At 42.4% G+C, this 26,752-nt stretch overlaps 1 protein-coding gene across 2 annotated transcripts in view; it reads right to left on the bottom strand.

Moving 5' to 3' along the window:
• Positions 1–26,752, bottom strand: part of CPM (carboxypeptidase M) — an 84,480-nt gene that overhangs the window by 10,794 nt on the left and 46,934 nt on the right. For both annotated transcript variants that reach the window (XM_033221320.1, XM_033221321.1), the window contains exons 3-7: positions 22,997–23,094; positions 8,859–9,031; positions 7,428–7,612; positions 6,526–6,696; positions 2,793–2,945 (exon numbers count right to left, since the gene is read on the bottom strand). In XM_033221320.1, coding sequence (XP_033077211.1) covers positions 2,793–2,945; positions 6,526–6,696; positions 7,428–7,612; positions 8,859–9,031; positions 22,997–23,094 — 780 coding nt within the window. The remainder of the gene's footprint in view (positions 1–2,792; positions 2,946–6,525; positions 6,697–7,427; positions 7,613–8,858; positions 9,032–22,996; positions 23,095–26,752) is intronic.

Raw genomic sequence — 26,752 nt, 5'->3', positions numbered from 1 at the left:
TATAGAGACAGGCAGATAAACATTCTTTATAAAACCTAGTGCAAATGGGCTGGGCATAGTGGCTCATGCCTGTAATCCCAGCACTTTGGGAGGCCGAGGCCGGCGGATCACCTGAGGTCAGGAGTTCAAGACCAGCCTGGCCAATATGGTGAAACCCTGTCTCTACAAAAATATAAAACTAGCCGGGCATGATGGTGGGTGCCTGTAATCCCAGCAAATTGGGAGGTTGAGGCGGGAGAATCACATGAACCTGGGAGGCGGAGGCTGCAGTGAGCCGAGATCATTGCACCACTGCACTCCAGCCTGGGTGACAGAGCGAGACTCTGTCTCAAAAACAAACAAACAAAACCTATGCAAATGGACTGGTAAGCCTTCCAAATTATTAAAAATAATAACAATAGGTATGCTGCAATTTCTATGTTATTTTTCAGTTCACAAAGCCCTTTCCCTGGCAATATTACATCAACATGATACTTCAAAGCCCACATTAATTCAGTGATTGGTAAATAATCTCTATAGCTAGATTGAGGTTCTGAAAATAGTGGTGCAGTTACACAGAGCATATTTGATGTTCACTTGCATGCCCATAACCATGTTGATACTGGTGAAGAATGAATTTTAGAAAATCGGCAGAGCCAGTCACGGTGGCTCGCACCTGGGATCCCAGCACTTTGGGAGGCTTAGGCAGAAGGATCGCTTGAGCCCAGGAGTTTGAGATTCACCTGGACAACATAGCAAGATTCTATCTCTATACAACATATTTTTAAAAATCAGCTGGACGTGGTGGTGTGCACCTGTAGTCCTACTTACTTGGGAGGCTGAGGCAGAAGGATCACTTGAGCCCAGGAGTTCAAGGTTACAGTGGGCGATGACTGCGCCACTGTACTCCAGCCTGGGTGACAGAGTGAGGCCCTGTCTCTAAACTAATGATAATGATAATAATACTAGTAATAGATTAACAAACTAAAGGATCCATAGAAGTAGAAATATAATAGAAATGTTAGATTAATGCATGACATGCCTCATGAGGAAAATCTAGTGGAGAAAGAAATACCAGAATACTAAGCAAGAGAGAACCCAAGACAACATTTGATGACATAATGAAGAAGGTAAAGTCCCAATAATAAGTTTATAGTCTTTGCTAAGATGCTAGTGAGAAAGAACGATACTTCATAACATCCCTATAATAGGGAGTCAACCTAGTCCGTGAATGACTCAGCCAGTTAGACATAGTGCTGTGAGTTTTCCAGTAATCTTTGTGTACTTCTCTTCAGTTCAGGGGATGGAGGCTGGGGACACAGGTATGAAAGAGGGCAAGGGGCATCCCTTTTAGGGATGTGTGGCCCAGGAAGGGTTCTAATTATCCTTGCACTCGGCCCTCTGGCCCTGTGCTACCTTCCTTCATCCTTCTCCATCTTCTTTGTAGCAGGAGGAAAGCTTTGCTGTGAATCATGCAGAAAATTCCAGGAATTCTGCAATTATGCAGTAGGCCCATGCAGCAAACCTTTTCAACACATGCATGCACACACACCTACACACATACACATACACACACACTCTCTCTCTATGTGGTATCATAGCTATTATGCCAATTCCTGATATATTTCTCTCCCCAAGCCATTCTGAATGGAGAAAGATAACTTTACCTCTATAAATATAGAAGAGCCTTCCACACCTTGCCCAAAGAAACACCACCTGGTTAATAAACTTGAACTGCACAAGATTCCATCATCTCAAGTAGTGTGTTTCTCTAGCACAATAGCTTTCTAAGTATAGCCCCTGGACCAGCAGCATCAGCATCATGTGGGAAGGCAGTAATCATTGAAGGTCTACTCAAACAGAAACTCCAGGTTGGGGCCTGGCAATCTGTTTTAGCAAGCCCTCCCAGTGCGTCTGCTGCACATTTGAGAGCTACCACTCTGCCACATTTAGTCTATCTGTGATAAGGGCCAGTCAGCCTTCAGGAAACAGGCTGGCAAGATTCTTAGCACCAGGACATCTAGCAGAGTTCACAGGTAAGAGGGGTTGAAGGCAATGGTGCTAGCTCACCACCCCAATTCTGGAAAAAATGCAAAGTGGTATGTCCAGTGTTCTCAGGGTCCTTGGTACTGTGTGGTGAGTGACAAGCAAACATAGTATTTTTCTAAATGGGACATGATGTAACAGAGTAGAAGCCTGTTTTCCTCATATTTTGCCAGATTTCTAGATCATTTGACATGTAAAATTAGGAGGACTCTGGATGTTTGTTTGTTTGGTTTTGAGACAGAGTCTCACTCTATCGCCCAGGCTGGAGTACAGTGGTACCATCTCGGCTCAATGCAACCTCCACCTCCCAGGTTCAAGTGATTCTCCTGCCTCAGCCTCCCAAGAAGCTGGGACTACAGGCGTGCGTCACCACACCCAGCTAATTTTTGTATTTTCAGTAGAGATGAGGTTTTGCCTTGTTGGCCAGGCTGGTCTTGAACTCCTGACCTCAGGTGATCCATCTACCTCAGCCTCCCAAAGTGCTAGGATTACAGGCGTGAGCCACCACAGCTGGCTGGTTCTCTGGATTTTTATACCCTCATATTAAAGGAACACGCATCATGCTTCCTTTTCTATGAACGAGCGGGCACTGCATTTCTCACACACTGCAGATACTCATGCAGAGAGAATTCTTAACCATCAGATCTGGCACTGAAACGAGGCTGTAATACACAGCATAAATAAAGACTTGCGTTTACTCAACCCAGAGGTCTTGCCAGATGCTCTATTTTGTATTAATAGGGAATTAATAAGAAGATTTTACAAACCTAGGTGCACTTGCTTTATATATTCAATTAATGAGGCTTTGTTATTATTCCAAAAGGATGGAAGCTTCTCCTCACGAGGATATTTACAGCATGACAGCTCCAACGTAATTTCAAAACACTGGGCCCAGATGTAGTTGTAATCTTGCATTCCACCTAAACACAAGCATATTTAATTTTTGTTAGGGTCTAAAATTGGAGTGGAGCCAAGTTTCATGTGCCTTTTGGGGACAAGTGACTCAGACAGCTACATGTAAACAGGAAAAGATGAATTTGACACATTAGCTTGTAAAATCAGGGCTTGACATTTTATTACCTAGGCATGACCAGACAATCCTAAATATCCCCATATGGGTAACTGGATCAGAGCTGACTGAAGTTCAACTGTGCATCAAAATTAAGTGAGGGGTGAAGGAAGCGTCCTTTTGTGTTTTTATTTTTTGAAATCCTGCATCACAAAAACGATTATTTGAATTTCATTTGTTTCTTAAATTACATTTTAAATGGATATAAGCTAGAATAAGATTCCTTTAAAAATATTTCTACAAATCCTTTATAAATACACTTACTAAGTAAAGCTAAGCACACTAATTTGGGGGAATCATGGCCAACATTCACTATTACCAGGTACCGTATGAAGTGCTTTGCATCAGCTCATTTAATCCTCACAGCAACTGCCCCTAGCTTACAGATGAGGAAACGTGATCACAGATGTTAAGCAAAGTGCCCAGGGGTTTCGGCCAGTAAATGGCAGACACTGGAGTGCAGGCCACCTTCCGCCAGCCCCTGTGGGCTTCCCAATATGCCAGAGTGCTCCTGGGGAACAAAGAAAGAATGCTGCACTGCCTCTCCGAGGTGAAAGGCCCAGCCCCCTGTGGAGCCCACGCTGTCACTGCTCATGCTGACTTTCCAATTCTCTCCTCTGGTCCCCTGCTTTCAAAGGGTTATAATCATTTCATACTTTCTTTTTCTGTTTTTCCTTTTTTTTTTTTAAATAGAGACATGGTCTCACTCCATCACCCAGGCTGGAATGCAGTGGTGCAATCACAGCTCACTGTAAGTTCAAACTTCTGGGCTGAAGCGATCCTCCTGCCTCAGCCTCTCAAGTAGCTGAGGCTACAGATTTGTGCCACCACACCTGGCTATTTTGTTTGTTTGTTTGTTTTTGAGACAGGGTCTTGCTCTGTCGCTCAGGGATTGTAGGCATGAGCCACTGTGGTGGCCTTCATTTTATATTTTCTAAGATGCAACATTTTTTTTTTTTTTGAGATGGAGTCTTGCTCTGTTGCACAGGCTGGAGCGCAGTGGCGCGATCTCAGCTCACTGTAACCTCTGCCTCCCGGGTTCAAGCAATTCTCATGTTTCAGCCTCCCGCGTAGCTGGGACTATAGTTGTGCACCACCACGCCAAAATTTAATTTTTTTTAAATTTTGGTAGAGACGGGGTTTCACCATGTCGCCCAGACTGGTCTCGAACTCCTGAGCTTGGGCAATGTGCCCATCTTGGCCTCCCGAAGTGCTAGGATTATAGGTGTGAGCTGCTGCACCTGGCCTAAGATGCAACATTTTTTATACTTTAATATCTCTGAATTGGGATGTGTCTTAAACATTTTTATGGCTAAAAACATCATGTCTTTAGTTTAACTGAAAATATTTTATTTTCTTTCTTGGTGGTACACTGGGTTTTATAATCAACAGTATCTTGGATTTGACGAAATATAGTAACTTTTAAGGAAGTAGTTTCTGATAGATTTTAATTTGTTACACTTGATACTTGCCCAAGAAAATATGTATTCTCAGTTTCATCAGGATATTTTGGAAGCACTGAAGTAGAAAAAAATTTTAGGCCAGGTACTGTGGTTCATGCCTGTAATCCAAACACTTTGGGAGGACTGCTTGAGGCTAGGAGTTCAAGGCCAGCCTGGGCAACATGATAAGACCCCATCTCTAAAAATAAAACAAAAATAAAAAAGCTTTTTTCTTTTAAAAAAATTTAATGCTAAGAAAGTGGTCAAAATATGATATAAAAATATTACTTAAATATTAAGTAATATCTATGTAGGCCAGTCGGCCCAGATTCCAGCCAAGAAGAATTTCTCTGTCCTTTCTATTTCCTTTACTTACCCTGCAGGTTTTGTATTTCTCTCTGACCTCATTTTCACCAAAAAGTAGTAGAAGGAAAAAGAAGAGAGGAAAGAAAACAAGACAAAGCCTGTGGCTGGACATGTCTCAGGTGGAAAAAATTTAAATAGCAAAACAGGCATGCATTATGGATCCCTAGCAAATAGCCAGGACTGAGACTGCCAAGCGTGGAGAGTGCAGTTCTGGGTAAGGCGGGTCAGGCCTGGCCAACAAAACATCCAGGCCAGGCCAGGCACATTCTTCTGGGCTCCTCAAGGCAGCTGGCTTCACCTGTTTTTCGTCTGAGAAGGATACACAGCTCACACACAGGCACACTTGGGAACAATTACCAGCAGCAATCTCTCCTAGCCAATTTCCTACACATCTGGATTTGCCTTAGAAAGTTAGACAGTGAACATGAAGGATAGCTTGGCCACTGGACAGGATGGGCCCTTTCTTAGCTACAAATTGTGGAGAGCAGGGACGATGCAGGAGCCCTAAGGTAGGAGAGGGGGTTGTATCTTGGACACGAGAGAGATGTTTAGAACGCTGCCTGAACCTGCTGCCTATCAGTTGTGGCCTATGCTTATTTATATTACCTGGAAAACTGACAGAGAGCCACCCATGCATAAAAATACCAGCTTGTGCTGCAAGATTACCTGAAAGCCTGTGTATCCAAAGTGACAATTAGGGAAGGTACCTTTGGAAGTGGCCTGCATGCAGAAATGCACGCTGCATCTTGCTATTGGTAGGGTCAGGCTAACTAGTCTAAAAGGGAATGTTTTCCCCTGAGGCATGGAAATCCAGTTCCAGTCCACCGTCTTTCCTCCTGTCCTTCCATCCTAGGTCCCTCCTGCCCCGGGTTTCTGTTTATATTATTCCCTCTAATAAGAATATCTCTCCTTCCATGTTGCCTACACAGCAATCTCATCCTGTCCCTTACCTGGCCATCTTATTCCAAGGGTGGAGAACTGGGGGCCCTCCTTCCGCTGTATCCTGTTTGAAGAGCTCTTTTGTTGAGCTCGCAAAATGGCTTTAAAATCATGACACTTCATGTACAAATCCAGCTTCTTTTTACAAACTGCAAGATCTGGCAGTATTGGCTCCCCAAGGCTGCATGGCAATAATTAGCTAGATCTAGTAGCAGCTGTCCCTGTTAGATGGGATGTAAGTATCACATTTCTCCAAGGTCTTCACTACTCCCTACTGTGTTTTGGCTCTGTGCACCCTTGGGGTACACTGCACCTTTTCTAAATCTGTTTTTATTCTAATTACACTGCTATCACAATTACTTATCTGTGTGTCTGTCTCCCCTGTTCAACTCCAGGGTGAGGTGTGTGTCTTGTTCATCTTTCTTGGTACAATTCCTGGCTCACAGTAGGCAGACACAGAATAAGTGACTGAATGAATGAAGAAGGCCCTTGGTAATGAGAAACATGTCTGAGCAGCTCTCAAGCGATCAGTCACCCACTGCCCTTATGATATCAGCTGATAAGGACACAGTGAAGGGCTTATTGTGCCTAAAGTTCTTTTAACAACTGCTGGATCAAAATAAACCAGCTGGTACTTCTGGGTGAAGGCAATAAGGGGAATGGAAGAAATGAAGAGAAACTCACCTTGGAGTGGATACCAAGAGTATCCATTTGTAACACCATTAGGAAAGTTCATTTTGTTTTTACACTCGTCTCCTTTCTTCATGTTGGGATTTCTTGAAGCATAGGTATGTGCAAGATATTGAAAAACATCATCATCAGGAGTTAAGCTGCGGGAGGATAATGCCCCAGTTGCTGCATTTAAAAGATGAACCAAGACCTTTAAACTGACTTTAGAGTAAGAGGAAACACAAACACCATATTAGCGAAGACATAATCACATCACACACAGATGCTCTAATTTCCCTAGAGAGAAATCCTCCACCCACCTCCATGAATGCTTCCTCTATTCTTCTTTCTAGTTTATAATAAACATATGCAAGGTGATAGCCCCCACATAAGTCAGATATAAATCCAAACTCCTAAATCAGCTTAAAAATTAAGTGTCCTCTTAGTCACTCTTGCTAATTTCTGGAGGTCAAGACAATTTCATTGGGTATTATAGGGGTGAATTAAAGCTACTGTAATATTTTGGGTCCTCATCCCACAGAGTTTTAAGAAGAGTCAACAATTATTGTTCATATGATTAGCAAAAAAAAAAAAAAAAAAGAGTTGTTCCAGTCTTATGTTATTTTAGCCATGTTGTCTCTTGTCAGAGAATCAAAATCTGACCAGATTGTATTTTCTAGAATCTAAATTTCACGAATTCACTGATGCATGTCCAGCTGTGGGTTGTCAGTTCAGCCACACTGCCCATCTGCTGTTGAAGAATTCCAGGAAGGATGGCTAGGGTTGGGAACACGAAGCTCTTTTCACCGTGCTGGAGAAGTTAAGTGGGGAAGGGAGAGCTGATCCCCACCCAGAGGCAGAGAGTCTCAGCCCCACTCTGGACTTAGGAAGCCAGAACCGGGCCCGTACCTGCTTACCTTGAACACCATTGTCAAACGGGTAACTGGCCACAAGGGCACCACCATGGAGGTTTGCAGAGAGGACAAACGTCTCTGTTTTCAGCCACTTCATGACTGCCAACGTTTCAGGTTGCCTTGAGACATTATTATATTCAAAAGCATCAGGGAAATTTCGATTCAAGTCATACCGGTTATAATTTTCCCTTTAAAAGAAAGAATATTTTAGAGCATATTGATAGGGCATGAGGGAGTGGATTCTTACAGTGTCTTGCCCTTTGGTTTAGGCTCCAGGTGTCTTTCCAAATGTGAGTATGCGTGTGGTGGATAGCTGCCATGGTGGCCTGCTATGACCCACACCTAGCACTTACACCCCATGGCATCCCATCCCTTGTGATCTGCTCTAACCAATGAGATACTAGCTATTGATGCGGGCAGAGGTTTGATAAGTGTTTGTATTTTGGGACTTCTGCTCTTAGATGCTCCCTTTTAGGACCCTGAGATCCCAATAGTAGCCACGTAGAGAGTCCACGGAGAGTCCATGGCTCCAGGTAAATTGTCTCAGAAAGACCAGGGCTGAGCCCCAGACCTGTGGCACACAGAATAGCCATCCCTGCTCTGCCCTGTCCAAATTCCTGACCTAAGGAATCAACAGTAAAGAAAAAGGCTGTTGCTTTAAGTTGCTCATTTTGGGGTGGTTCATTAAGTAGCAACTGATAACAGAAACAACTACATTACACAAAAGTATTTGTGAAACGTGGAACGGCCATGTTTAAATATGCTAGAAAAACTTAAAACTGGAGGGAATCAAGCTCCTTCAAGACCCACTCTGGTTTATGGTTAGTTCTTGGACTTCTGGCCTAATAAATCAACCAGTCATTAAGGGCCTGGGTACTCTGCCAGGCACTGAGGATCTAATGACGACAAACATAATGGACAGGATTCCTGCCTGCAGGTAGCTTGCAGTGTAGTGGGGAGAGAGACATGAAGCAAGAAATTAGATATTCAAAGTCGTGCTCTGACAGTAAAGTGCCAGGTGATCTGAGAGTTTATCAGGGGATCTAGTGTATGACAGGTCGGGAGAAAGAGTCTTGGAGGAAATGCTATTTAGGCAGGGGGAGGAAATGCTGTGTGTAAAACGCTGAGGTGAGAAAGCACCTGGTAGTTCCAGGAAGGAGGCCCAGAGGGGAGGAGGCAGGGGAGGGAGAGGGAGTGGCAAATGAAGATGGAGAGGCTAGGCGGGCACCGGTGCAAAGTAGCCTTATTTGCATTTCTTCCTGCAAGCCAGGGGTAACCCTGATATGCCTTAAGCTTTGGCACATCAGCGACATGACACCGGCTGAGGGCTCTTACCATGACACAACTCCTCTTGCCAAGGCCACCAGGTGCCTGACAGGAGCCTTTGTGTTGTGTTGCTTGTTTTGAAGTACAGACAGACCAGCCCCTCTTTACCTTCCGATGCTGTAGTAACAGTCAGGCTTTTTGACGGCTTCGAATCCATCTGGGTTCATGGAAGGCATGATGTGTATCCGGGTACTATTGATCAGATTTGTGATTTCAGGGTCTTTGCCATCATTGGTTACAAGATAGTCAATCAGATGGAGCAGCAGCTCCCGCCCAACAGTCTGTATGTGTTAAAGAGAAAAGAGGACATTATTAGGTCAGAGGCAATAAGGAAAGCAGTCCCTACAGCGCAAATTCCCCAACAGGGGTCTCTACATATGGTATCTCAGACCCAAACTAGTTTGTAAGACCACTCTTTCTTAAGCATGCTTATGCTCTGCCAAGTGGCAATCAGGTGGTGAGCAGTCATAGGGTGTGCTGAAAAATGTTAGCAAGAGTTAAAGTACCCATTTGTAAATAGTTTACACATTGCAAAAATGAATTAGAGTGGAAAAATGCATCTTCTTTTTCTTCTTTTTTTTTTTGAGACAGTTTCAACTCTGTCACCCAGGCTGAAGTGCAGCGGCGTGACCTTGGCTCATTGCAACCTCCGCCTCCTGGGTTCAAGTGATTCTCTTGCCTCAGCTTCCTGAGTAGCTGGGATTACAGGCATGTGCCACCATGCCCAGCTAATTTTTGTATTTTTAGTAGAGATGGGGTTTCACTATGTTGGCCAGGCTGGTCTTGAACTCCTAACCTCAAGTGATCCACCTGCCTCAGACTCCCAAAGTGCTGGGATTACAGGCATGAGCCACTGCGCCCAGCTGGAATAATGATTCTTATTATAACATTTTTCATTTGGTTGCCTTCCAAGGTATCTTCTGGAGTGGTAGAGCAAGAGGTCGAGTTACAGAGAAGCACAGGAATCACGTATTTCCCTGAGAATGCATGGTGCATATGAAGCTTATCATGTATGTATTGGTCGATAACTGACTTAGAATCATCGCATTGTAGTTTTTTTTTTTTTAAGACAGGGTCTTGCTATGTTGCTCAGGCTGGCTTCCAACTCCTGAGCTCAAGTGATCCTCCCACCTTAGCCTCCCAAGTAGCTGGGACTACAGATGTGCGCTATTGTATCAGACTACAGATTTCAATAGGGAAAAATCCACATTTGTAATAAGCATAATTTAAATAGATTTCTGACTTTTACATTTGCTTATTTGCTGGTTCTCCTGTTGCACATCTGTGCAATTTTGGCCATATCTATGTATTTCTGATTTCTGAAACTTTAGTCATTTGTACATCATCCTCATAACTCTTTGCCATATCTGCATATTATCTATATACTATCTTTTATTTTGTAACATGAAACTTCATATCATTATCATTTTTCTAGATATATATTTCTAATATACATTAAGTAAAAGCATGACTATTAAAATGTTAAAAACTGTCATATCCACCTAAAATTAGCTTACATATCAATAAGGCCTGGGAAACTGAAGGCCTGTAAGAGATCTTGCTTTATAATTCCTCCCCAGGAGAGAGATTCATTATTTTTCTTATTTAAAAAAAGTAATTTAAATGTCAGCCTTATCATAGGAAGATCTGCTTAGACTACATCAAGTTCTCCCTATCATTCTAGGTTCAAGGAATCTGCTTCAGAAGAATGGATGTTGCTGAGGGGTTAGTAAATGAGAACTCAGGGGCAGCAGGTGAGAAAATCAGGAGAGTGCTGCAGGCACATTCATGTAGACACTGTGCATGAAAAGATTTCATGGAGCCTCAGAAGAATTTCCAGCCATGATTTCACTGTAGGACTTCAACATTGTGACATAGGATAAGTGATCCTTGGATGACCACTTCTCACTTGATTCCCTCACTGGCACATAAAGAGACCACACTTTAAACATCTGTTATTCTAATGAATATAGAATAATTGAAATTGGGACTAAAAATTTGGGACTGATAGCAGTGGCTTATGCCTGTAATCTCAGCACTTTGGGAGGCTAAGGCAGAGCCCAGGAGCTCGAGACCAGCCTGGGCAATGTAGTGAGATCCCATCACTACATAAAATAAGAAATTAGCTGGCATGATGACATAGACCTGTGGCCCCAACTACTCAGGAGGCTGAGGTCGGAGGATCACTTGTGCTGCCCAGGAGGTTGAGGCAGCAGTGAGCTGAGATCACACGACTGTATTCCAGCATGGGTGACAGAGTGAGACCCTGTGTCAAAAAAAAAAAAAAAAAGAAAAGAAAAAGAAGAAAGAAAGAAAGAAAGAAAACTTGGGATATATGAATTATAGATTCACAGACAACCATAAAATTTAGAGTAAGATTATTTCCAATCCTGACTTCAACTTTTTTCCTACTCATTTTTTATCTTCCTCTTCCACTACCTTGATTTCTTTTTTTTGAGACAGTCTCACTCTGTCACCCAGGCTGGAGGGCAGTGGCACCATGTTGGCTCACTGCAACCTCCGTCTCCTGGATTCAAACAATTCTCCTGCCTCACCCTCCCAAGTAGCTGAGATTACAGGCGCCCACCACCTTGTCTGGCTAATTTTTATATTTTTAGTAGAGACAGGGTTTCCATGTTGGCCAGGCTGGTCTCGAACTCCTGACCTCAGATGATCTGTCCACCTCAGCCTCCCAAAGTGCTGGGATTACAGGTGTGAGCCACCACACCCAGTCAGATTTTTGTTTTTATAGTCAAAATTGTCACTGGAAAAAGTCCTTACAAGCTAATAACCACAAAAGTCACTCGTACCCCACACTGGGTTCCAATTTTAAGATATAATAGGTTTTTGAAGGTCCAGCACCTTTGGAAGTAACCTCGACGAGCTACTTATGACCTGCCCTAAAGCCAGCGGGGAGCAGCTGGTAACATAAAACTGTGACAGTAACTTTAAATGTGAAAAGGGGCCAGGCATGGTGGCTCACGCCTGTCATCCCAGCACTTTGGGAGGCCGAGGTGGGCAGATCACCCAAAGTCAGGATTTCCAGACCAGCCTGGCCAACATAGTGAAACCCCGTCTCTACTAAAAATACAAAAATTAGCTGGGCATGGTGGCAGGTGCCTGTAGTCCCTGCTACTCAGGAGGCTGAGGCACGAGAATTGCTTGAACCTGGGAGGCAGAGGTTGCAATGAGCCGAGATCGCGCCACTGCACTCCAGCTTGGGTGACAGAGTGAGACACTATATCAAAAAAAAAAAAAAAAAAAAGTGAAAAGGATAGTTGGTTTAAGGAGGTTTCTCAGAAGGGTTTGGGGAGGAATAGGTACAGGAAGGTGAGGAGGAAGTGACCAGGAGTCCCATAGTTCCTTAAATGTCTAAATGCTGGTTAGAGGCCATAGTATGGTTCAATTGGCAAAAATCCCTGACCTATATGAGTCCCAAGTCAAGAACAGAGAGGAAATGATATCAGAATCCCCATGTGACTCTAAATGTGAATTTCTCTCTTAGCTATCTGAACCATACATTCTCCAGCCTGCAAATAATCAAAACATGAGTTGGCAATGAAATTCACCCAACCAAAAGAAAGTGAAAAGGAAGAGTAAAGAAGCCATGATTAGGAGCTAGGCTGAGTTGGTATTCTGTTAGATACAGAATTGGATTAAGCAGTCTTGGGAGTATGGGTACAGAACGAAATATAAAAGTTGGGGCTGGGCATGATGGCTCACGCCTGCAATCCCAGCACTTTGGGAGGCTGAGGTGGGCAGATCAACTGAGGTCAGGGGTTTGAGACCAGCCTGGCCAACATGGTGAAACCCCATCTCCACTAAAAATACAAAACTTAGCCGGGCATGGTGGCCACTGCCTGTAATCCCAGCTGCTTGGGAGGCTGAGGCAGGAGAATCGCTTGAACCTGGGAGTTGGAGGTTGCAATGAGCTGAGATTGTACCACTGCACTCCAGCCAGGCAACAGTGAGACTCCGTCTCAAAAAAAAAAAGAAAGAAAGAAAAAAAAGAAGAAAAATGTGATAATCAATTTCTTATTTTGAGAAAGGATCAATTTCACCAATTATTTTAGTTTCACTTCAGTTTTATTCTTCTGTTAATTCAAATAAAATAAAATTTCATACGATATAACATATGACACATTTTATTTTATATTCTTTTAATTCCTCTCATTCTCTTACTACAGAAATATATAGATGTCTAGAATGATGTCTGGCAAATATTAATGATGGCTATTTCTGGGTACAGTATTCTGAATGATTTTTATTTCCTCTTATTCTTTTTAAAGAAAACCTATGTCATTTTTACAAAAATAATAAAATCATGATTCTTTCAGGGAAACAAGTATATAACCAAAGTATTTTCTGTGTGTCTCAATATTCCACAACAAATCACAAGTTCTCAACTGCAGGGGTAAATAAAAATCTTGAAAATATGATAAAGAACCAACTAAGCGTCAGATAAGTTTTTAAATGCTGAGGTAAACAAATGAAATTTCAGAGGCAGTTAAACAAAATCCTCCTTTCTTTTTGGGCCATCTTTTCCTGCTTCTGTAACAGCAGATTTATGCCAAATATTATTCAAATTAATTCTTCCCAACCTTAATATAAATGTCTCAAACACTCATTCATGTTTTATGTATAAACCTCCCTTCATTGAAAATTAAGTCTTTGACAGGAAACCCTGGAGAGTCCAAATTTTAAAAAAGAATGTGGTCAAAAGAGTCTCCAATTGCCCAGGCAGCCTTTCACCCAGCATGCTGGCTTCCTTCCTGTGAGAGCACAGCCTTCAGGGAGAAGCCGTCATGAAGAGACGGGGGCCTGATGCACACACGGGCCTCCGGAGACTCACTCCATCTCCTTCATCCGGTGGTTAAAATGGCAATCACCCAGAAAGCAGAAAATACATTCTCTATCAGCTGCAGTTCAATTCAGCCAAGTTGGAACTTGCCACACAGACAAAAGAGAGTGTTCTGGTTCTTCACAGATTGTTTATAAAAAAACAGAAAAAAATTTTTGAAGGAACAATCCACAACCCAGACAGTGTTGTGCTGTGTGTGTGTGTGTGTGTGAGAGAGAGAGAGAATCTTCAGCTATCCTAACAATGGAATCTGTTTAACTGTGATGCAGCTTCTGGCGGGAAAGTCACTGGGCTATGGGGCTCCACAGTGGTGTATGTGTTATAGATTTAAGTTATTTGTCTGACCCGCCGAGCTAATTCTTCTTCTTCAAATATCAGCCTAAACATGACATTTATCTAGCATACTTTTCTTGGCCTCCCAAGTCTGGGTTCACCATGACACTTGCGTTATCTAATGCTGGTCACACACGTTACAATCACTTGGTTGACCTTGACTGACCTCCCCTTCTCCAACTCCACCATCGAAGCCCCGAAGTCAGGGACCCTCACGGTTTTTCTCTGTATCCCTGTGTTCCTGGTATAGCTTGTCCAGCTCTTGGTCTATCATGTATTCACTGAATAATTGTGAATAAACTACTGTTGACAATTCATTATAAGGTCAAGACTATCCTGAGGAAGAACTTTCTGAAATTCACATAAGGACTTAAGGTGCTTTATAAGGGGAGATGTACAAATGATCAAGCTATTTTATCTGAAGGATTTTTAAACACCGAACAAATTTTATAGTGGTACAAGCTAATAATTCTGCTCCTGACAGGGACTCGGGATATCTGGTCACCCTGGCCCAGCCTCACCAAAAAGTTAATTAATTTAAAACATGCTTAAAATGAATTAGACATTTCACCTGGAAAACAAAGAGCTCTGCCTAAATCTAAAAAGAAAGAACTTAATTATGCAAACTACATAGTGTTACTGAGGACATTTTGCTATCACCTGGGACAGTGGTAGAAAAAGGAGCTTGGGAAGTGGCATTTAGAAAGACAAGCTTTAATGTTGTGTTTTGGTTTAATGACAAGTTGGGAACCTCTACTGCATGTTGACTATGCATTCCAGATTTTCCAGAACAGCCATAATTTCAGATATTGTGTGCCACTGTCTGTGAAAACCATTAAAATACCCCCTAAGTAAAACATTTAGACATGCAAACTACATCTCATAAACTGTCTTTTATACCTAGAAGGTGTGTGAAAATCATTTATCCTTTATCTCTTTATTTTTAGGTTGACAAATACGGCCACTATTATCCAGGGAATGATTTTTCTTTTCAACCTATATTTCTGGAAAACCATAAACTATAAACCAATGCCACAAACGTAAAATTCTATGTGATGTGAATTTTTCAAAAGTGAAACTGCCTTTGCAAAAATTACAACAGTGAGAAAATTATGGCAGTGAAAGAGATCTGATGAAACCAACTCCATCTTGCGTCTAACCTTCAAGTTGTCCTTGTTCATTCCTGGGCCTAGGCTAAACTAACGTAGTTCATAGTTTAACATTGAAACAAAGATGATAATAGCCTTTTCCTGAATATAGGACTAACAAATTAGCCACAAGATTAGAAATTATGGCTTAGGAGTTACGCAGCCAGAGGCCTCAAGATTCCAAACCTCCCCAACTGCTCAGGGGGATAACATCGCTATTGTAAAACCTAAGATACTTTTTAGACCCTGCACTGAATGGATCTGCTGGCACCACCCACATCGATAAACTGGCTCATCTGGTCTTGTGGCCCTCACCCAGGAACTGACTCAGCACAAGAGGACAGCTTTGATGCTCTATTATTTCGTCTCCGACCTGACCGATCACCACTCCCCACTGTCTCTCCCCCTACCCACCAAATTATCCTTAAAATCCCAGTCTCTGAATTTTTGGGGCGACTGATTTAAGTAATAATAAAACTCCGGTCTCTTGTTCAGTTGGCTCTGCATGAATTAAACTCTTTCTCTATCGCAGTTCCCCTGTCTTAATACATCTGCTCTATCTGGGCAACAGGCAAAATGAACCTGTTGGGCAGTTACAAAAGCCTATATCAAGTCTAACATAGTAAAAATAATTCATTGATCTTTAAGAAATGAAAGCTTAAAAAAAATTCCTATCCCCCACCTCCCCAAAAAAGCAGAATTGCAATTTAGGCTGGGCACAATGGCTCAAGCCTATAATCCCAACACTCTGGAAGGCCAAGGCCAGAGGATCACTTGAGGCCAGGAGTTTGAGAACAGCCTGGGTAACACTGTGGGACCCCATCTCTACAAAAAATAAAAAACTTAGCCTGGTGTGGTGGCACACACCTTTAGACCTAGCTACGTGGGAGGCTGAGGCAGGAGGATTGCTTGGGCCCAGGTGTTTGAGGTTACAGTGAGCCATGATCACACCAATGCTTTCTAGCCTAGGTTACAAAGAAAGACCCCAACTCCAAAAGAAAAAATAATTGCAATTTAGTTAAATTATTTAACAAACATATTCAACAGTTACTTCTACAATACAGTGTTTAAGACCACTGCCCCTGAAGTCAAGGAAACCTGGGTTTGAACTCAGGCTTCGACCTAAAATACTTTGCTTAATGTTACTAGAGTTGGCTTAAAACTCTAGGCACTCGATTCTTTTTTTTTTTTTAAGACAGGGTCTTGCTTTGTCACCCAGGCTGAAGTACAGTGGTGTGATCATGGCCCACTGCAGCCTCAACCTCTCAGGCTCAAGCAATCCTTCCACCTCAGCCTCCTGAGTAGCTGGGACCATGGGTATGCACCACCACGCCTGGCTAATTAAAAAAAAAATTTTTTTTTTAGAGACAAGGCCTTACTATGTTTCCCAGGCTAGTCTTGCACTCCTGGCCTCAACAACCTCCCCAGCTTGACCTCCCAAAGTGATGGGATTATAAGTATGAACCACCATGCCTGGCCTGGGCACACAATTCTTTAAGCACACAGTCATGCCTTGCTTCAATATTTCCATTAGGCAGAAATTAGAGATGTCTTACCAACCTAGAGATTACCCAAGAAAAGTATTTTTTTCTGCAAAATTTGAAAAACATGGCATAGAAGACAGGCACAAAACAAACAGTAGGGAGGACTGGGGAAGATTTTCCCAGGCTTCTCTTCTGCATCTACACTTAGGCTGAGGATGTTAGATGCTCCTGGTTTAAGGGCACGGTCCCAGTTTTCAGCATAGCTCTGATTTTAGAGTATTGGTTATAGTTTACTACACAGCAAGCCAGAAGCAGAATGAGGTGATGGGGGAAGGTGAGGAGACAAGGACCCCATTCCCACGCAATCTGAATATCTGTAGCATAAGGGAATGGTAGAGAACCCCATTCAGCCTGCACTGGCATCAACCCTTCCAATTAAAAAAAAAAAAAAGATTCAACTATAGGTATGTCAAGTGATGTCAATTAGGAGGTTGTGTAAATTAAACCTAGAACTGAGGCTTCAATCCAACATGCCAATATGTGTGCAAATAATGTGTGTGCCTGGATGAACCAGAAAAACACCTACTAGTCTTATTAAATTGAGAAAGAGCCCCAGAAATGTTTCTCCCATGCTGCTCTGAAAAATGAATAAACATCGGTGACAAAGGCTCACCATGAGTGCTTTGTCTGTTAGCTCCCCAGCAGTCAAGAAGAGAGAAGTGAAGAGTAGGGGAAAGAAAGGGACAGGTAGGTGACTGGAAGATACTTTTTCCAGTGTTGCCCTCTGAGAGTTTGCTACTTTTTTACAGAACCAACAAGCCCAAATCCTCTCACCAAATGGTGCTGGAACAACTTAGTATCCATCCAAGTGAAATTAATTTGAGATAGATCATAGATCTATACTTAATAACTAAAACCATAAAACAGAACAGTTTAAAAACAGAGAAGAGAGAGTAAAGGAGTGGATCCACAGCTGGGCAAGGCTCGGTGCTCAGGCTCTGGGTTCCCACAGCTGGTGACCAAGCACAAACCTGGGCCCCCTTCATGGGACTAATAAACATGCCTTCTCCAGAGGTTATCAAAAGAAATGAGGCCTAAAAAGCACTTATTGTCATCTGTGCTCAATAAATGTTAGCTATTGTTATTATTTTCTTATAAAGCACTGTCTGAGCAGGCAACTTGCCAGCCTGATTAATGTGGCATAGTGAGCCTGTGCCATAGAAAGCATGTGAGACAATGGAAGGTCACTGAAGACAAGAAAAATATCTACAGTAGGAGCCATGATCCTAGTAGAACAAGGACCTTTGCAAGAATAACAGAATATGTGAAATTCATGCAAAATGAGGAGTGGGTTTAACTTTACTTATTTTGTAACAACACTTGGCTGAAAATGGGCCATTGTAAGTTGATTTTGCAACCCAGAGTTTGCTTTTGACATTCCTGAGTGTAGTCAGGTGAATTAGCCTGAACCCTCAGCATCAATCAAATGAAACTATCTTCACAATTCCTAAGATATTAGCCAAAAAGATTTTGCCTAAATTCAACAAACCTTTAGATTTAATTTCCAGTTTGAAGTAAAGACAGGGACTAGAGGTACAACTGCAATGATACTATAAAGAAGCAAACCAAAAATCCAGAATATGTGACATTCTACAGGGCAGACAACTGATTAGGCTCTTTATCAAGCCTGGTATCATAATAAAAATATATTGGATTAAATGAAATCCAAGAGATCCAACATATCCACTAAATGTGATGCATGTGCCAGGACTGGATCCTGATTTGGGTAATTTTAGAGACATTTGAGGACAATTGGAGAAACTAGAAAGTAGGCGATAAGATAAAGACAGAATAAAGATTTATTGGTACAAAAAGGTAGCTAGTATTTACCTAAAAATGTTGCAAATAGCATAGTCTCTTTTGGTAAAAGTGCGTGCACACACAAATATCTGGAAAAATAAATAAGAAATTAGGAGCACAGCCGGGCGCGGTGGCTCACGCCTGTAATCCCAGCACTTTGGGAGGCCGAGACGGGTGGATCACAAGGTCAAGAGATCGAGACCATGGTGAAACCTCGTCTCTACTAAAAATACAAAAAAAATTAGCCGGGCACGGTGGCGGGCACCTGTAGTCCCAACTACTCAGGAGGCTGAGGTAGGAGATTGCCATGATCCCGGGAGGTGGAGCTTGCAGTGAGCTGATAACACGCCACTGCACTCCAGCCTGGGGGACAGAGTGAGACTCCATCCCAAAAAAAAAAAAAAAAGAAAGAAATTAGGAGCACTAATTTTGGGAAGGTCAGTATATAATGTTTTGTTTATACTTTTTCTAACATGAACATGTTGATCTTGTAATTTTTTTTTTTTTTTTGAGACAGTCTCACTCTATTGCCCAGGTTGGAGTGCAGTGGCACGATCTCGGCTCACTGCAACCTCTGCCTCCTGGGTTCAAGCGATTCTCCTGCCTCAGCCTCCCGAGTAGCTGGGATTACAGGTGAACGCCACCGTGCCCAGCTAATTTTTGTATTTTTAGTAGAGATGGAGTTTCATCATGTTGGCCAGGCTGGTCTTGAACTCCTAAACTCAGGTGCATGCCACTGTGCCCAGCTAATTTTTGTATTTTTAGTAGAGATGGGGTTTCATCATGTTGGCCAGGCTGGTCTTGAACTCCTAAACTCAGGTGATCCACCCACCTCAGCCTCCCCAAATGCTGGGATTACAGGCGTGAGCCCCCATGCTCGGCCTGCTTTTTTTTCGTTTTTAACATTTATTTTAGTTTCAGGAGTACATGTGCAGATTGGTTCTACAGGTAAATTGTGTGCTGTGGGGATTTGGTGTATGGATTATTTCATCACCCAGGCAATCAGCTTAGTATCTAATAGGCAGGTATTTGATCCTCATCCTCCTCCGACCCTCCATCCTCAAGTAGGCGCTGGTATCTATTGTCCCCTTCTTTGTGCCCATGTGTATTCAATGTTTAGCTCTCACTCATAAGTGAGAACATGCAGTGTTTGATTTTCTGTTCCTGCGTTAGTTTGCTTAGGATAAGGTCAAAGTGCATGATCTTGTTCTTTTTTTATGGCTGCATAGTATGACATGATGTATATATACCACATTTCCTTTATCCAGTCTACCACTGATGGGCATTTAGACTAACCCTATGTCTTTGTTATTGTGAATAGCGCTTCAGTGAACATATGTGTGCATGTGTCTTTATGGCAGAACAATTTATATTCCTTTGGGTAGATATTGGGATTGCTGGGTTGAATCGTAGTTCTGTTCCAAGTTCTTTGAGAAATCACCACACTGCTTTTCACAGTGGTTGAACTAATTTACATTCCCACCAGCAGCATATAAGCGATCCCTTTTCTCTGTAGCCTCATCAGCATCTGTTATTTTTTGACTTTTTATTAATAGCCATTCTGACTGGTATGAGATGACATCTCATTGTGGTTTTTGATTTGCATTTCTCTGATGATTAGTGTTGTTAGACACTTTTTCATGTGCTTTTTGGCCACCAATTTCTAATTTAAAGAAAGACCCAATTCTAAAACAAGGCATAAATAAGTAAAATAAAAATACATGGGGGAAATTGGCAGGTGTAATCAGCAGAGCTGAGTCTCCCTGATGCAGCTGATGCTCTGTGTCATCTAGCCATGGTATTAAGTGTGGAAAAACACACACACACACACTCTCACACAGTGGGGGTGAGGGTCTCATTTAAAAAATAGTGTGGTCAATTCTATCCACCCTGACACTCAGTGTGTATGTGTTCCCTGCTGGGATTCTCCACCTAAGGTCCATAAACTCCTAGATAATCCACAGGCCCTGAAGTCAGAGGTCAAATTTATAACCGAATAGCAAGGAGTACATCCAAAAAAGGTTAAGAACCACTGCCCTAAAATGTTAGCTCTGTTGCTTCTTAAAAATGTTTTCAATTTCAAAAGATCTATGGGAGGAAAAAGGGGGTTGTTAGATCCTGTATTCAGAAGGACTTCTCTGCTCCAATGTTAAGCCATCACTTTCTTCAACTCCTAGCGGCATGGGGAGGGCAGAATAGACAAGGTCTCAAATTCAGAATAATAAATTCTTACTAGCCCCATAAAGCCCTCAGACATTGCCACGAGCTGGGACACATAAGGGGGTAACAGTGCTTGAGATTCCCACCCCAAAATACACTGGGACTTTTCCTCGCTGCCTAGTCTCAGCCCTCAGCATTTCTCAAAGAATCAGAGTGCACTCGCAAGCCCTGATTTGAACAATACACCAACTACCCAGACAGCAAGATGCCAGAAATTTAGGAAAGTGCATGGAAAGAATAAGCAAATTTGGAGGTAGGTGAGGGAAAGGACTCTTGCTTATCTTTGGGAGTTTCAGTTCTGAGGACTAATTTCTGAGTAGATGGCTGGAACCTCTGAAATGCCAGCAATACATAAACTACTAAAGCCATATGTCTCTTGTTACAAATGCATTCTGAGCTGGGTGGGGTGGCTTACACCTGTAACCCCAGAACTTTGGGAGGCTGAGGTGGGTGGACCACCTGAGGTCAGGGGTTCGAGACTAGCTTGACCAAAATGGTGAAACCCCATCTCTGCTAAAAAAAATACAAAAAAAATATTATCTGGGCATAGTGGTGCATGCCTGTAGTCCCAACTACTCAGGAGGAGGAGGCATGAGAACTGCTTGAACCTTGTAGGTGGAGGTTGCAGTGAGCCGAGATCACGCCAATGCACTCCAGCCTGGGAGACAAGAGCAAAACTCCATCTCAGAAAAAAAAAAAAAAGCATTCTGAGGGACCTTGATCAATAGACTAGATAGCAAAAGGGAAAGGCAGTCTGAGTTGCTGTCTGTAATGAACAGTTGTTTTATTAAAACCAACTTTGGGCAGACTCCTTGCAACATAGTCTTTTTTAAAGAAACTGCCCGTTATGCTCAAAAAGTCACAGATGGACTAAACTTGCACCCATCCCAAAATCGAGTTCAAAGATTTATTCCTTTGTTAGGGGCAGGTGCTTGCATCTTAGCTGCAGCTGCAAGAAGTATCCTCTCTCAGCAGGACAGGTTGGGTGGCATGCCTGGCAAGGGCAGGCAGAGTGTACCATGAAGGGTGGATCCGGTTCCTATAGAGTCTGGGGAGGCCTAAGTCAGAACAGGAAGCTCAGCACTGATTAGGGCATGCCACCCGTACTACTGCAAATCCAGAAGTGCTTTAACAGGTCAGCAGATAGTACTTATTGGAATATGCATGTAAATGAGAAAGTCCCTAAAGTTACAAGTTGTGTTTTACAGTGTAATACCCACATTCTGTGCAAAGTTTCCTTATTGTGATGGCTGGGAACTCTTTGATTGCTCAGTTTTATAGAGTCCTGGTAAATAGAAAATATTTCGGTTGTCATGGCCTCAAAATATTCTGAGGAAGCAAGGTGAGAAATAGAGGTGAACATCTTCAACTGCCTGGCAAGAATGGCTGGGTAGGTAACAGTGGTAAATGGTATTTTGTAGAACCTAAATTAGTTAAAAGTAGAGTTTATCCCTGCTAAGTTGGAAAAGAGGCAAGATATTATTAAGGAATTTAAAAGTGTGGTTTTGTGTGTGTGTGTGTTTTTTTGTTTGTTTGTTTGTTTGAGATGGAGTCTCACTCTGTTGCCTAGGCTGGAGAGCAGTGGCACGATCTTGGCTCACTGCAGCCTCCACCTTCCTGGGTTCAAGCAATTCTCCTGCCTCAGCCTCTCGACTAGCTGAGATTACAGGTACGTACCACCACACCTGGCTAATTTTTTATATTTTTAGTAGAGACAAGGTTTCACCATGTTGGCCAGGCTGTCTCTAACTACTGGCCTCAAGTGATCTGCCTGCCGTGGCCTCCCAAAGTGCTGGGATTACAGGCATGAGCCACTGCACCCAGCCAAGTGTTTGTTGAATGGTGAGTAGGAGAGAATCCCAAGTGTGATTGTCTAAACTGGAGCACTGAAGACCCTGAGTATTAGATTGAAGAGAGAGTAACAAAAGCATTTGAAAAGCCAGATCTGGTCGTGGGTTCGGATATAATACAGCTCCTTTGCTGGGTCACCTTCATGCTGACCAGGAGGTGGGAAAACTCAACCCAGAAAGGAGATTGCAGGGATTGGCTGGCAGAAGTTCAGGGCTGGGGAACTGTTGTTCTTTCGGCCCCAAACATAAAACAAGCTCCAGCTACTCTGACAGGGCGCTGGGTACACAACCATTTGGCTGTGGTGGTTGTTAGACCCTGATTCCTTAACTTCCCACAGGCCTCACAGGAAGACCTCTCCAGGCCTTGCTTCTTTGCTACAATGCATGCTGGAGACTTCGCAAGCTTCCTCTGTAGCATTTACACAGAGCTCAAGAGACCCTAGGGGAAGCTTCTCTGGTGACATTTCAGAAATTCGAGCCACATACATACCTCATCTCCATGCATATTTGCCACGTATTTGAACTCCGGAATCCCAATTCTGTGTTCCTTTGGAAACCGCCCCACAACAAGAACCCACAGGTTTCTACCTTTACAGGAAAAGAAGAAAAGATGGAAAAGTAAGTTGTCTCTTAAAATGACAAATGAACTCTGGGAGAATGAGACTAGGAAACAGGATGCTGCTTCCCCCACATGATCGCTTGAATGTTTCACGGTGACTTAAGTTTGTATGACTAATATCTCCGTGCTTAAAACACTTTTCGTTTACTGCCAGAATTTATGGAAACCCTTTCAATTCAGCACAAATATTTCACTTATTATTTTAGAACGTGATTTTTAAAAGCTGAAGACTTATTAGGCAATGTAGATCTTATTCTTCTAAAATGTGTACATACTTTGCTCTGAGATCCTGGAGCCTCTGAGATCCTGGAGCCTCCTAGGATCTTGTTAATTCACACAATTATACAAAGTTAAATCCTAGTTGATGGTTGACTGGGAGGGTGTCATAACTCACAGTACAAGGAAAGAGAAAAAACAACAACAATAAAAGTAACTCAGGGCTGGGCGCGGTGGCTCACACCCGTAATCCCAGCACTTTGGGAGGCTGAGGCAGGAGGATCATGAGGTCAGGAGATCAAGATGATTCTGGCTAACACAGTGAAACCCCGTCTCTACTAAATATACAAAAAATTAGCTGGGCGTGGTGGCGGGCGCCTGTAGTTCCAGTTACTTGGGAGGCTGAGGCAGGAGAATGGCGTGAACCCGGGAGGCGGAGCTTGCAGTGAGCCAATATTGCACCACTGCACTCCAGCCTGGGCGACAGAGCAAGACTCAGTCTCAAAAAAAAAAAAAAAAAAAAAGTGACACAGAAGGCAGATTGTTTTTAAAGTAGGAGATCCGCAGGCCGGGCGCGGTGGCTCAAGCCTGTAATCCCAGCACTTTGGGAGGCCCAGACGGGAGGATCATGAGGTCAGGAGATCGAGACCATCCTGGCTAACACGGTGAAACCCCGTCTCTACTAAAAAATACAAAAAAAATCTAGCCGGGCGAAGTGGCGGGCGCCTGTAGTCCCAGCTACTCGGGAGGCTGAGGCAGGAGAATGGCGTGAACCCGGGAGGCGGAGCTTGCAGTGAGCCGAGATCGCGCCACTGCACTCCAGCCCGGGCAACAGAGCGAGACTCCGTCTCAAAAAAAAAATAAATAAATAAAATAAAATAAAGTAGGAGATCCTGAATTCTGTATTTAAATGCTGATGTGACACAGCCCATTGGGAGCATCCTTGATATATGTGAGTCCTGTCAGGTGAACTGGGAACCACAACCCAAAGAAAGCGTCTAAGTCTTAGCTCTCTGTGATTTGGGCAAGAAAGGGCAGAGATGAAAGCTCACTGAGGATTTGCTTTGTGCAGATATTATGTGTGCTGCTCTAGGCTCAGGTAATCTCAAGTAATCCCTTGTCATGACCCACTGAGACGGATTATTAACCAAACTTTACAAATGAAAAAACTGATCTTCAAAAATATTAAGTAAAGGGCTTATGATCACACTGCCAATCAGAGGCTGTGATTTGAGTCCCTGAGCCAAGAACTGAACTCTGGTCTATTTGACTTCAATTCTAGTGCTCCTCCCACTAACAAAAACTGCTGGTCTCTTAATAAGCCACATGCTCTATGCCCAACGAATTTCTGATCTATTGGAGAATAGCAACACACAAGCATATACCAGAGTGTGACATATCATAGATGTGTGTGTAGTGTACTGTTGTGGGCATAGAATTAAAAAAGAAATGGGTAATTTTTTCCAAGGAGGGGGCTGATGAAAAGCTTTACGAATGTAGGGTTTTACAGATGATGCCTCTACACAAGGTTCTGAAGAGTGATTCTGAGTTTGCCATGCGGACAAGTACACTACTACATCTGGTGGTTCCCCATCAGAAGCATTTGATCAACCAATTTCATTAACCTTCCATTCCCCAACGCTGTCAATTCTTTGTTGTCTGGAGCTTTACTTCTACAAAGTTACCTTTTTCATATGAAACAAGGAACTTTTCATGAGTGAGCTGTTACACCTGGCTTCTAAAGTTTGTTTCTGAGGAATTCTTTTGTGTTAACTAATTTTACAGAATATGATCTAGTCCACTTATAAGCAAGGAAAAAAATTAAGTATCTTCTCAATATAATATTTATCAATAGTTATTCATAACTATGCATCTGCAAGCTGGCCTATTACATAAAAGATAATGGAAGATGGCATAAACCTGACTTGATATGGATATCCAATATTATTTTGTTTAAGGAAGGAGGGAAATCACACTGATAAAAATCTAAATGAAGAAGTACTTTGATGAGTAATTCAATCTCAATTTTAGCACGAGTGGCCCCTAAGTGAACTGCAAGATGAGAATCTTACCTTGAACAACCTCAATGACACAGTCTGAGAATGAAAACCAACCAACTGACCTGAAGAATACTATCCTTTGGAATGACAGGCCTCTTGAAGGGTTTTAACTGCCCTCTCCAACTTACTGGCTATCTCTGGTCTAGACCAGAGCAAATGCACAAAGGACAAACTATTTACTTTTCACAACATGACTGTCAGAGTAAGAAGTAATCTAAACAAGGTTTTGTTTTTGTTTTAAATCAAGGTTAGAAAGACTAACTTTATTCCCAAAAGTTCCTGCTAAAACAGGTGTTCTAAAGAGTTCTGAAGTACTCAGCCCTCTCTCTCCATCACTAAGTAAATGAAGTTTATCTATGTTCAGGAGCTCACACAGGGTTTAACACAAATCCTGGGGCTGTGATATAAGTGCACAACTAAGTTTGCCTGGAGGATCAGGAAAAGTTTTATAATTTAGAAGTGTTTGTTAAGATCTCTAAGACAAGAAAGCAGACAGGTGCTACAAAACACTATAGGAGTTCAGGACAAAGTAGGAGAAGCTTGGAAAATTAAGTATAGCTTCAACAGGCAGAAATAGGTGATGCACCTTTCCCACATCAGAGGCACTGGGGATCCTTGTAAAAATGCCAATTCCTGAGCCCCAGCCTCAATCAAACTCTTGGAGTAAAGTGTGAAACTGGCATTTAACAAGTTCCTTTGGTGATTGGGAGGCTCATTAAAGTTTGAAAGTTGCTGAGACTGAGGTAGGAAAACGTCCAGACAGATTTGAGAGGTAGTTGATATTTAGGTACAATCATTTCATTTTACATATAATCGTTAACATGTTTATATGTTAAGAAATATACTTCTAATCCACATTTTTAAATGGCTGACTAATATTTTATTATATGAATGCACTACCATTTAGTCAATTTTCTATTGTTAGGTGTCCAATGATAAGTAATTTTATGTAAATTATAGCACATTCACTAAAATTACGTACAGAATTTATAACATTAAAATATTTATAATGTGGAAAAAGAATGCAAAATTATATAATCACTACCATGTTAAACAGACTTTCTATTAAAAACCTATAGCTTCGTAGCATATAAAGCCTTAAATAATGGATGAGGCCAGGTGTGGTGACTCATGCCTGTAATCCCAGGGCTTTTGGAGGTTGAGGTGGGAGGATCACTTGAGGCCAGGAGTTTGAGACCAGCCTGGGCAACATAGTGTGATGCCATCTCTACAAAAACTTTAAAAATTAGCTGGGTGTGGTGGCATATGTCTGTAATCTTAGCTACACACTGTAACATTCTTCCCAGGGCCTGAAAGCTTAAGAAGATGAATAACTCCTCCCTTCTCAGGC

The sequence above is a fragment of the Trachypithecus francoisi genome, unplaced genomic scaffold (assembly GCF_009764315.1).
Source record: "Trachypithecus francoisi isolate TF-2019V2 unplaced genomic scaffold, Tfra_2.0 Lachesis_group11, whole genome shotgun sequence".
Taxonomy (NCBI): Eukaryota; Metazoa; Chordata; class Mammalia; order Primates; family Cercopithecidae; genus Trachypithecus; species Trachypithecus francoisi.
This window is presented reverse-complemented; position numbering and strand designations above follow the sequence as displayed.